Below are 13,355 nucleotides of genomic sequence, written 5' to 3' on the forward strand. Positions count from 1 at the left end.
TTAGCTTGCGTCCATGAGTGGTAGACAGGAGAGTATGTACACCCTGCAAAGAGACCTGTGTCATAGATATGGTACCTGAGATCTGGTATACCATTGCTGTTGTTCTTACCAGTAATTTTTTTCATTTAGATGTACCTTTTCATTATCACCCCTTGAATGATACTCTTCTGAATGGCTGGAGATCAGGGGAAGCCTTTCCTCACCTGATGCTTAAAGCAACCTCTAGCAATTTCAGCCCTGTGGGACTATCATCACCCTCTCTTGGGAGCCACAGCCATGCTCTCTCTCCTCTGCTTCTTTACACCCAACCCAGAGGCCTGTGCCAAATGTACATCAGCCCTGGCCATGGGAAATAGCTTTTTTTGGAAGTTTTTGGGGGTTTTACCATATTTTTACTAATATTCATCAGGTAACACAGCCTGGATATCACTGTTTTCCCCCTTACAAACATACAGTGACTAGGGCAGATATAACCATTTGAAATGGAGTTACCCAGGGACAATTTCCCAAGGGTAAAATCTGGGCCTGACCTCACAGAAATTAGTGGATTTCTGTCCAGTTTGTTGCAAGTGGTTTTAAAGAATTTGATTATATTCAATTATTACTCGAGGCTATGTGGTTTGGAGGGGAAATTCATTGGAATACCAAGGGCTATACAGTTCTGTGGGTCAATTTGTGAGCAAAGGGAAAGAGTCAGAAAACTTCATGCAGCAATAAAACACAGCACTGAATGGTAATGTTTGAGGTTGCAGTAGCCAGGATGAATATGTAGCCATGAGCAAGTAGGATGTGCAACAGGCAGGTGTGGCTTTAGGATACTTTTATGTAGAGAAGTTATTTCAAATAAGCTTGTGAAAGAATTTAAAGTGAATTGGAAACACAGCAGGAAGAAAAAAAAGCCTTTCCCCCAGGTAGTTAGAGGAGACAAGGGTATTTCAAGTAAGAGTAACAGGCCAACTGAGAATTACTGCAGAAGCCATAGCTACTCTAAACAATATCCTGTGTAGACAAATCCTTCTACATTTACTTTACCTCTTTGAACAAAGCAAATGTTAGAATGATTCAAATGTAAAAAAAACCCCAAACATTCTTGGAAAAGAGCATACAAACTTTGAAAGAATAATGAATGGTTTCAACCTAAGACAGGACCACTTAAATAAACAATGTACTACTTTAATTTTGATGCAGTCTCAATCAGTACAAATATAGCAATTCCTGTAAGGTGAAGGATTCCCAAATATATGATTATCTATATGTAGGTGAAATAGAGATGGAAAGTAGCAGCCCATTTTTTCAGCAGAAAACACCATAGGATGACACTATTTGTCGTAAGATTACAATCCCTTTCTATGGAGTAACCCTCACTGAAAAATCACATAGATTAATTTATAGCTCATGTAGACACCCTGTAGACACCAGGGGAAAAATTTATGTGCATTGAATAATTCATTATATTTGCAAAAATAAATTTCAGCAATGTAATTATTTAAACACAATCAAAATTAACTAGAAGTACTGCCACAAGTTCTTCTATATAGAATAATAAATATAAATATTTTTAAAGCTAAGTTATATCAGCTCAAAATCTTTGTACCTTAGTTGTTAAGTTTCCTTATGACTTTATCGATCAATTGAAGACATCTCCTCATTTCTGCACGGCTGATCTCCCAGGAGCACAGGTTATGTTGCTTGTCTTTAAGAAAACAGTCTATTTTTTGGAAGTACTTTTTCAGTTTCAGCCTGTTGACTTCTTTACTCTGAAAGTAGTGGGTCTGCTTCTTGATTACACATGCCTCCAATTGCTCAATTTGCTGATAAAGTCCATTTTGGAATTGTTCTAAAGCTGTCCCATCCCAAGCAGCTAAAGTCAGATTTTTGCTAAAGATATAGAAGATGTGTTGGAAGATCTCTTCGATGGCCACTTTGACAATCTCTTTCTGTCTGGGCTTTAGAACCTGCTCAGGAAATCTGAAGGCCATTTTCTCTCTTAGACACTGTCGAGGAAACTTTTTGCCCATCTTGTCCAAAAGTTGCAGGCTGTTCTTGATCACTTTTCTTTGCTGTAAAGGAAGGTGATTACACTGAAGACTGGAGATGGTGGTGGTGCACAACAGTATGAGGCCAATTTGTATCAAGCCCAAAGCATTCATGATAAAGATAAGTTCTAATGTTCCTCCTTTCCTGTGTATAAATTCTGACAGACAGGCTGGGACGCTTTGAAGGTCATTCGTAGGCTCCTCTTTCTTCAAAATCTTGAAATTCAATTATTCTGTAGGAGAAGTTTTCTTTCATCATTTTTTGGTTTTTAAGGTTTTTCCCCTTGTGTATGCTTTTGGCACTTACCACTTTCATTTTCTGCTTTATGACTTCATTGTCTTTTTTTTTTCTTGCCTCTTTCTTTTTATTTCAGCTGGATATCAGAATGTTATATCTATATCTTAGATTACCTATTCCCTCTCCCTTAAAAATTCCACAGGAAGTATAATGAGAGTTTAAAAGAAAAAGTTACAGAAATATCCTTAGTTTTTTAATATTTTAGCAGTGAAAGAACATGTTGAAATAAAATAACACTCTCAATGATGGGTCAAGAACTTGTTGAATACTACTGCCGTCTTGTCTCCTCAGCATGATTTATACTTCCAAAATTCAGTTAAGCTTTCTCTGCCTATTATCATTCAGGGAAAATATTTTCTTTCTCCTTGACTTTATTTCTCTTGACCATTTAGACTCAAAGGACAGATGTCATATCATTAAAATAGTGTGTGTATATACATATATATTAAAAAATGTGTACAGACATTAATATTGCTATGTGTATTTTAATGCATACACACTGCTGCTTAAATGAGGCGTTGATCTCACTTAGAGACTCTTAAGTGGCATGCAAGTACAAATACTCCCATGGGAACAGGTAAGATACTTGGATGAAATACTCTTTTTTCCCCCATATGAGTAACCGAGCAATAATCAATCCAGTGCCAGTAGAGCACAGGTCTGACATTAAATGGGAAGAGAATGAATAGAGAACACAAAAAATACTCAAAGTTTCTTTTTCATTTCCTTTCCCTGGCCATATAATAGAGGAGGTTACAACTATCACAGTACATTGGGAAATCTGACTCCAGTCTTTGATTTTATTTTGAGGAAGGCTGGTCTTAAACCATCCTTTTGCTGTCTTCCCAGCCTCCTGTGCAAACATACGTCATTGCAAAGGCAATTCACTGCAGGTGATTATGTCTTGGTAAAGAGGTCAGATAAACTGTTTTTTTAGTCTGAGACCTGACTCTGTATTTTTGTTCTGTTGTTGCACCCACTGCTGTGTGGTTGGCTTCATTCCCAGTCTGGTAGTCACTCTGAGCAGAATTATAACTCTATTTTAGGGCTTCCTTTGTGTTCAGCACTAGGTATTTGGGAGACTTTAAGAAGTAATAAACAAAGCTGAGCACAATTATTCACATGTGCAAACTCCTTGGATGTGCTGATGTTGTTTAAGCAACCTTGGATCAGATGGACTGCCAGTGTGAGGAAAAAATGAATCCCCTATCACCTATGACAGTATTAAATAAAAAGTGTAAGAACAATCAGAGCGAGATATAAAATGCATAAGATGGGACCAAATCTTTTCACTTAGGGTGGAAAAACTGGCCTGAAGTGCATTATTGGGTTAGATAGATACAAAATGGCCATGGAGATGTATCAGTTTTTCAAAAATACAGCTGTAGAAGGTAACCATATAATATATTACAGTCATAATGAAATCGGTAACAAATTTATTTAGTTCAAGAAAAATATTAAATACTGCTGCAGCTATTTCCATAAATTATACACAAGTATTTGCTTCGAAACTGTAACCATTATATGAGCTTAATCCTTCTAATGATTTAAACAGGTAAAACTTCTTCACATTCATTGTATCTCCCAGACACACAAGTTCTTTCTTTTCTCTTGCAAAATAGTTTTTTGCATGTTTTGCTCTCATTGAAGAGCTGGAGATGCCATCCTGGGTGTCACAAACATTACAGAGGGGAAAAATGGAAGATGGTTGTCTCTTCCAGATTTCTTACACAGATAGAGCGGATACAGGTGTTTTATTCTAGTCTGTGTTAACAGATCACTCTTCCTCACAGAACGCTTGACTTACTCCATCAGGTTTTGTTGGTGGTGGTGGTGGTTTTGGTTTTGTGTTTTTGTTTGGGTTTTGGTTGAGTTTTGGTTGGTTTTTGTTTGGATTTTTTTTAATAACAACAAATTCTTCTTCCCCACTCAGTCAGTTTCTTGATTATTGCCCTGAGCAAAGCATAGTAGTAACACGGCATGATTCAGGGCACAGTCTCCCCTAATCATCTATCTTTATTGCTTAATTCAGAAACAAACAGTTCATTAAAAGTAGTAACTGGAAGAAGTAATATGAAACTGCAGCACAGATAGCTGTTTATTTCTCTGCTGGTGGTTGAAGCACAGACCACTCTAACCTAGAATGAAAAGAGGAAATAAGTTTACAAAGCACAGCTGTATTTCCAAGTAGACCTAATAGATCATTATTCTAGAAGAATTATCTGATCTTTGAGTCCATGCAAGAAAGATCTGCCCTTAAAAGGTCATCCAGCTGTATATGTATTCGTTACAGGAGTGGAAGACTAGAGGTAAATAAATGCACAATTTACTCTCTTTCTAACACCTTTAAAATGCCTCAAATTGCTTCCCTAATGGAAGGTTTTTATTTTATTTTATAATGCAATAGAGGAATGAAATAAATATTTGCTATCCCTTATGCCATGGGTTCTTTTATCTCAGGCACCAAGGCAAGTGGCAAATCTAAACTCAGCCTATGTATACGCTGGCAAATGGAACAGTGCGAGGGAACATTCCTGCAGAATAGTGTGCTTTTGGCCTCCGATAACTACCCTGTGTTAAATTACTTCATATAACCTTTCTTCAGCTTTCTCAAATCAAAATAACCAGTTCCTCTCAACATTTCATCTACTCTAGCTACCAGTTTCTCTTCTCCTTTAATTCATTCAAAACAGACTGATTTTAACAAGTCAACATGCCACAAAGGAGTCCAGATGGGGTCAGCTTGTCCCTGCACAAGATAGCTTCCTCCCCAGCTAGCTTGACACCACCCATGTTAAAAGAAAATAGTTTTTCTCCATTATGCTTTCCATCACAGCTATAACTTTCTAGTCCTCTCCTTTATACATATACATTCTTTCTTTTTTACTACTTTTTTTAAAGCAAAAACCTCAAATACAGGCAAGATTGGATTCTTGGCTCTTGTCCCAAGACCATGTGGCTGGCCAGGTGCAGGCCTCATACTGTGAGGAACACCTCAGAAGGCAGAAAGGCAGAAGCAGCCAAAAGTGCCCATGTGCTGGTCAGAAATGGAATAGTACAGGTTTAATACCATAGCTCCACATGGATGGATAAAGCTAATTATATAGTTTTTTGACTACAGAATCGGCCATGAAGACAAATACCTTATTCAGTTTTAAATTATTAAAGCACAGTTAATTTAGAGCTCATATGCTACAATTTCATTCACAATCACTATTACAGTCTGCATTAAGATGTTAAAATCTAACTCAGCCATGTGAACTTCCGATCTCAGCAGACCATTTCTTGGCATCATGTTGACCTGCCCCAATCAAAGTAACTGTTTTATTTTCTGAGTAATTCACTGAAACCATTTGTGCAGTAAATGCTTGCTTTTGCAAAGTATTAACTAGTAATTAAAAAAACCCTAAGGGCTACAAATTCAGTTTACTGGAAAATAAATTTGGCAGAGCAGTCCTCAGTGAAATAGCAGCAAAGGGGTATTACATAACCTACTTTTAAAAGCATGGAAGTAAAAAAAATTACTATTTCCATTTCTGTCACTAAAGGTTTGCTACCTTAATTATAAAAACATACAAAAACTCTGTTAGGACCTTTTCTTCTGCTTAAAAAAGACCAAGACCTGCAGTCCTTTTTGTAGGGGACTAAATTATCTAGGAGTGTATTTACTTCCTCAGATTGACAACTTTGTTGTCTAGAGTCAAGATTGTCTAGAGTACATCCTTTATTATTTTAAATTTTAATACATGATGGAATTTCTACATCATTTTGTCTGTTTAAGCACATCCCCCTCTTTTCCAACAACCCAGTCAACTGCACCCTTATTATGTACGGTCAGTATTTATGAAATATTGCATACGCATCTATGAACTTAGAACAATAACATCCCTGGCAGGCCAGAGGGCTGTGCCCGGGGAGACACCAGGGGCATGGGGGGCAGTAGGGTTGTTGTGCCAGGGGACACTGCTGGTTCCAGCCACCTGAGCTTGATAAAGTCCCCATTCTAAAGTCAAGTCAAGGCCAGTCCTTCTGGATTTCTGCAAATCTCACAGTTAGTGAACTCCCTCAATTCAGAAATGGGAAGACAATCCCCCGAAACATCTGTATTCTTCCAAATAGATATTCTTACAAGTCCCTCCGAGGCTCTGGCTGCTCCTCGTGGGAGGGTGAAGTGCTAAGAGTTGACCTATAGATGAATCCTGTATGTTTTATAATTGACAAGCATTGTATCAATAGGTATTGTACTAGAATTATAACAAACCACCTGTCCGGATGTAAAAGGTGGGAATATTGAAACCTGAACAATAGGTCTTGAACCGAAATTGCTAACTCAGTATGTAGTCATTAGTGAGATATGTATAGAAAATGTAACTTAAACATCATAAAACATGTATCCTTCTTTGTGTGTGTAAACAAGGTAACAAGACCACAATAACAGGGCCACAAAGACAATTGTCTGGCCCTGTGACCTGGTGTGTGACCTTGCTCATAAATCACCTAGATGAGCTGGGAAAACTCCCTTAGTTTTTTCCCTGAGCCCCAGCCAGGCTCTGGGAAAATCTAACGTGAGACTGACTCCAGATATTTCCGCTTAAAACAAAGGTGCCAGCTATTCTGGCTTACTGATTTTTAGGTATATAAGGCTGGACCCGCTCACAGCGACTTTGGAAGCCTCACCTACGGGTGGACGCACCGCGTAGGATTTCCCACTTGCTGGGACAGGCTCTCCAAATCCTCGCTGTAACCAGGGCTGCCCAGCGACTGCGGATCTGGATGATGGTAACGTATGCAAGTGGTGATGTATTTTTCTTAATCACTGTTCTCTCTCTCTTGTAGTAATGATCTGATGCATTACCCTGTATTTTCCTATTTGTTTAAGCACGCTACTTTGTCTTTTCTTACTGTATGTTTTCTATATTACTCTATTATTTAGTTATTTCTAGTAAATACGCCTGCTCTTTTCACTCTGGTGTCTGAGTTTAATTGATATCCCTGATCAGCAAAACAGAGGGCCCTCTGGTGTGGGGCTGCCACACCAGGGTGCAGGACGGCAGGCCTGGTGGACACTGGCCTGAGCTGGTCACAGCCGGATCCAGCCGCCCCGGCAACGAACAAAGCCGGCCCACCACGCCAGACACAACCAATCCGAGCAGCTTGTTGCGCCTCTGAACCAACTAGAGGTGTTTCTGCCGGGTTGTGCGAGGAATTCCTCGGGGCGGCATGTTGGAAGGTCTCCTCATGCCTGGCCGACGGCATTCATTCCACTATCCTCCCATGAACCTGCACTCGATAAATGCAGGTGGAGCCTGACTTCCCCCAGTTGCTCTGTATGAGAAGTCTGATAAACTGAAAGGCTCTGCAAAGCTTGTTCTGCAAAGAAAACACAGCAAAAAGACACGTCACTCGCGACGCGTAAGGAGCGGCAGGAGGCCCCACGTGTCTTCCTCTGTCAGCCTGGGCCCTGCTCTGGCAGGCGCAGCTCCCGCCCGGGCAGAGGGAACAGCTTCTTCCTCCTTCCCTTCTCCCACCCAGGACCCCTGCGCCTCTGCAGAGCAAACGCCCGGCCTCAGAGAGTGGGCCGGGCCACTGTGGAAACCTGAGGCTTGCTGGGTCTGGGGGGAGATGGGGCCTGGGGAAGGTCCTGCTGCTGGGGCAAAGTGCTGGGTGTCCCCCCTGCCACCGCCTGCCCGGCTGGGGCTCGCTCCCTGTCCCGCCACCCCTTCCCTTTGCTGCGGCCTCTGTGCTGGCAGAGTGGCCGGGGAGCGCTCCTGCGCATGGGCTGTGGCAGCACCCAGCAGCTCCTCCAGCTGCCTCCCCTGCAGAGCCCAGGCCCCGGGGATGCCGGCCACCCTGCAGCTGGGTGTGGGGCATCCCTGTGGTGCTGCCTGTTGGCTGTCGCCCCCCAGCACTTGTGTTTCAGGGCACTGCACGGCGCACGTGGGGTGGCGAGGCCGTGGCTGGCTCTGCCAGAAGCAGCAACAGGCGTAGGCGGGGAGCTCTGGAGATTCCATTCCATGGGACTGACCGGCCGACCGACCTGGGTCTCGCTCTACTTTTGCTGCCCTTGCTGGGTGCTGCTCGGCCCTCCAAACCCTGCCATGTCTCTCTCAGTCAGGGTTGGGCCCCTGCCCCGGGAGAGACCGTCCACACTCCTTCTGCCACTGACTTGCTGGCAAGCCTGCCTTTCTGCCCTGGCCTCTTGCCCACACACGCTTCCCGTACCCGCAGAAGGAAGGTCTGGGTCGGCTTGCTCTCTATGTCATAGCTGAATGTCCCGAGCAGAGTGTCCTCTTCTTCCTCACCCACTCCCTTGGAGATAAAGCACAGGGGAGCAGGTCAGGCTCGACTCAGCCACCCACAGAAAACACGCATGCCGGGTCCGTGCCCACGACCCGCCCCCTCTCCCACAGCTCCGGCACAGTCCAGCGCAGGATGCGGTGGAGCCGAGCTGTTGGGCCAGAACGCACTGAGCAAGCCTCAAGACGGGATGACACTGCCCTGCACATCCTCTGAGATGTCCCCTCTGGGCACAGCAGTGCTCGGGAGAGACCAGCACAAGAATCTCAGCAGATGCGCAGAGAGCAGCAAGTCCCCCTTATGGCTTTTCCCCAGCACCAGGTCCCAGCCCCAAGCACCTGACAGAGACTTACGAAGACCGTGAAATCTCGGGGGGCGCTGCTGATGTCCACGAGCACAGAGGTCTTCAAGGGGTGCTGCACAGTGATCGCGGCCGGTAGGACTTGTGCGGGCAACCTAATGACCACTTGGCTCTGAGACGCTTGGACAGGCCAGCAGTATCCCGGGGAAATGTCCGGCTGAAAGCAGAGGGCAATAGCAATGGTTGGTGAGGGTGCGACACGGCTGGCGCTGCTACCAGTGCAGCCAGAAGCAGTGGCGTGTTGGGAAATGGACAGAAGCACCCGGACATCTTCCCAGCCGGGGAAAGAGGACTCGCTGAATTCCCCAGGAGAGGAAAATACCCATCGTGAAACACCTGATACCCTGCACCTGAGTCAGGCCTATGAAGAAGGCTCTCTCTTTGACCAGCAGCTCTGCATCTTCCCCTACACCCGCCTCACCCCATCTAAAAGGGAACCATCAGAGCTGGGGGAGGCAACTGGGGTCGCAAAGGAAAATGACAGAATCATAGAATCACTGATGTTGGAAACACCCTTAAGATCATGAGGTCCAACCGTTAACCTAACACTGCCAAGTGCACCACTAAACCACGTCCCTAAGTGCCACACCTACAGGCCTTTTAAATATCTCCAGGGATGGTGACAAAACCACTTCCCTGGGCAGCCTGTTCCAATGCTTGACAACCCTTCCAGGGAAGAAATTGATCCTCAAATCCCATCTAAACCTCCCCGGGCACAACTTGAGGCCGTTTCCTCTCCTCCTATCACTTGGAGCTTGGGAGAAGAGGCCAACACCCGCCACGCTACAACCTCCTTCCAGGTAGCTGTGGAGAGCGATAAGGTCTCCCCTGAGCCTCCTTTTCTCCAGACTGAACAACCAAACAATCCCTCAGCTGATCCTCACAGGACCTGTTCTCTAGACCCTTCACCAGCCTCGTTGCTCTTCTCTGGATGCGCTCCAGCACCTCAGTGTCTTTCTCATAGCGAGGGGCCCCAAACTGAACACAGTATTCGAGGTGCGGCCTTGCCAGTGCCGAGTACAAGGGGACAATCACTTCCCCAGTCCTGCTGGCCACACTATTTCTGGTACGAGCCAGGATGCTGTTGGGCCCAAATCCAGGAAGCAGCGCTTAGCCACGTTGAACCTCCTACAGATGGCCTGGGCCCATCGATCCAGCCTGTCCAGATCTCTCTGTAGAGCCATTCTACCCTCCAGCCAATCAACACTGCTGCCCAACTTGGCGTCATCTGCAAACTTACTGAGGGTGCACTCGATCCCCAAACCCAGATCAAAGAAGCTCCTTCACCCAGCAGTGACCAGGGCTGATGGGCAGGATGCAGCAGCTCAGCTCCTGGGGGAAGCTGCTGTTTTTTGGCAAACCAAGCCCCGTGTGAGACCTCAGGTGTCTGGCACCTGACCGGTGCCATGGGCTTCAGCAATATCACTGGCCTGAGGGTAGATGCCCCAGCGCTTGCTCTCAGCCTTACCACGGGGAACAAAGCCACCACTGATGATTTCTCCTACCATACCTGCACAAAAGTATCCAGAGGGTTCAGACCCACAAAGAACCGCAACACTCTGGAGGGCCACGCGTAGCTCCTGGGCAATCTCTGCAGGTTGATGGTGAACCCTGAAGGGAGAAGAGAGCAACTGACTGTCAGAATATTCAGGCTCAGAGGGCCGGTAGCTGTAGGGAATTGCTAAAGACTGCCTGCCAGTCCTGCGCGCAACCCCGTGCCCTTGGAGGCGACGCAGGCAAGGAGGAGATCCCCGTGCCCAGTGACAGCATCTCTCTCGCAGCCGCACAAAGAGACGGTCTGCGGGCGCTGGGAGCCTGCAAGCCCCCGTGGGAAGGGCAGGGGGCCCAAGCTGAGGCCCCGCTGCATGGAGAGCAAAGGATGACCCGACCATCCGCTTTTTGGTCCCCAGAAAGCTCAGTGGAGAGGGAAAGCACAGAAATGCTGGCAGGGGCATGCCAGGGGCACCTGTGAGGGGCCCGAGGGCAGGACTGGGGTGAGCCCAAGGGACCCGCTCTGCCACAGGCGCGCTGTTGGGCCCTGTGATTATGTCTCGTCTCCCCCTGGCTTGAAGAGCAGAGTCTGCAGCACGGTCTCCTTTTGGGAGCACTAAGCAGGAGCCCAGCGCAACAAGGCCTGCCTGCCCTCAGCCACACCTGCACTTTTCAGAGCCCAGGCAGACATCAGGATGTTCTCTTCCAAAGGCATCACAGATGTCGCCGTTCTGGCGTCCAGAAGTTCCTAGGAAAGACAGAATCGAACACAGGAGACGACCACATCAGCAGGCTGTTCAGTGTGACCATGGAGTCCTGGCACAGAGCAAAGTGACAAGCCCGTGTCAGAAAGCGCAAGACAAGCCTTGTCCAAACAGCTGCCAGACTCAAACCCTTCTGATGAGAAGAGCGAGGGCTTGGCAAGAGCATTCGTGTCCACAGCAACACTGTGGGCATGGGTCTGGGCCCCAGAGCCTCCACACTGTCCAGCTCAGGCTGGAGACGGGCTCAGCCCTGCCAGGGCCAGATGCTCCTGGGAGGGCACTTGGGTCTCACTGCTCTCTGGGGCCAGGCCCAGAGAGGCCCCAGCACACCGGGAGAAGGATTTTGGCAGTCCTCCACTGCCAGACGTGGCCCAGTTAAGCGTGGCCAGAGGAAGGGGCTGTATAGTGGAGAAGCTCAACCAGCAACACCTGGAGGGACTGGTGGGTGGAGTGAGCAGGAAAACCCCACCAGCAGCCCCAGGAAAGCACCCTGTGCGGGGCCCTGGTTATCCCAGCCCTCTTTCCCAAAGTGCAGCATCACCTTCTTCACACGGTTCATCTCTGTAGCCACGCTCATCACCTCCTTCCTCAGCTGTTGCACCTCCTGGCCCAGCAGAGCAAGTGAGTTCCTGCAGACACCGGGAAAACATCTCCTGTCAGGGAGTTCCTCAGCCCCTCCCAGAGCCTCTAAGCTCGGAGACGAGCAGACACACAAGTGCTCAAGCCCCCTTTTCTTTCCCTGCTTTGCGAGTGCTTCCCTTCACCTGCAGCTTTAGCAAAAGGCAGAGAGAGGGAAAGGCACAAGCCCTGGGCGCTACGCACGCAAGTGCCAACAGCACGAGGCTGGCTCCCACTACCCCACCAAACGGGCCACGGACCAGGAGAGGGCTCTTACCCCGCAGACGTCAGCTCGCCCACAGTCTGCTCCAGCGGCACCTGAAAGGGAAAGGCTTTCCCTTGAGTCCCAGAGCTGCCAGGGCTTTCCAGAGCTGGTGGCTCTAGGAAGGCACAGCAGAGGCCGCTGCTGCTTCTTTGGGTCATGGCCATGGACAATTCGGCAGGTTACCCAACCGCTGTCAGCACGGCTCCTCTGTGGAACTTCCCTGTCCCACAACAGCAGTCACTGACCTGTGGCATCTCCTTTTCCCGCAGCATCCGCAGGGTCAGCGAGGTTCCGCAGTAGGCGCCAGCTGTAATTCACATCACCGAGAGAGAATTATTTTACCAGTGTTCTGATGATCCCTGTAGTCACACTGTCTCCTCCCACACCAGGGTGGCAAGAGGCTCGCTGGGAGGTTCTCTCCCTGCTGCAGTGAGCACCAACACCTGGCTCCACAGGCTGCGAGAGAGCCACCTCTCCATCCCTCTCCCTGCACAGCACCACCAAGAAACTTCACTTCAGCTGGGCTCCGCTTCCCCAGCGATGCCCAGCTCTGGCCCTGGCTGCCACCGTCACTGCTTCCTCCAGCACGCCTCCGAGCAGGGGGCTACAGGAGCAGCTGTAGCACAGCCGCGCAGGAGCTAGGGCTGTCTGTGGCATGGGCTTGCAACCTGGCACTCATTTCCTTGAGAGAAAAAGCCCTTCTCCAACCTCCCCTTCACAGCTGCACAGGCTGTTCTCTCCCACTGCCTCTGCCCGTCTCCCTCTCTCACACACATGCCCCCATCATGCCGGCCAGACTGGAAGTACATACAGCCTTCCCTCGCAGCCTTGCCGGCTAAGCGAGGGGTTCCCTTGGGCCGTGGCAGCTTCTGCACAACCTGTCCACAAAGGAAAGCTGCACAAGAGGAGGGACCTCTGTCCAAAAGGGTACCACTGCTGTGCTTCCTAATGCTGCAAGCATCTGCAGCGGCCCTTCAGCCAGCCGGGAGCAGCGTGTCAGGAGCTCCCCAAGCTGCAGAAGCAGAAGGTTGGAAGGTCCTCACGAGTGTTCCAGCGCTTCTCCCTCATGATGAAGCTTGCACCCCATGCCTGCATCCTACCGTGAGCAGTGGGAAAATACTCACCAAGAGCGGCTACAAAGATGAGGCACAGGATCATAAAGAGCCCACTCCTCTTCCGGGTGATCTCTTGCCTGAAAAAGAGGGAGTCCTGGCGTTACCAGTGC

At 47.8% G+C, this 13,355-nt stretch overlaps 1 protein-coding gene across 1 annotated transcript; it reads right to left on the bottom strand.

Annotated features, from left to right (window-relative positions):
- Window positions 1-2,227, bottom strand: LOC141918718 (interferon alpha-1-like). The gene is given in 3 exon segments (XM_074813578.1): window positions 1-43; window positions 1,600-2,183; window positions 2,186-2,227. Coding segments are annotated over 3 exon segments (669 nt in total).
- Window positions 2,228-13,355: the final 11,128 nt, after the last annotated feature.

Source organism: Strix aluco, chromosome Z (genome assembly GCF_031877795.1).
Source record: "Strix aluco isolate bStrAlu1 chromosome Z, bStrAlu1.hap1, whole genome shotgun sequence".
Taxonomy (NCBI): domain Eukaryota; kingdom Metazoa; phylum Chordata; class Aves; order Strigiformes; family Strigidae; genus Strix; species Strix aluco.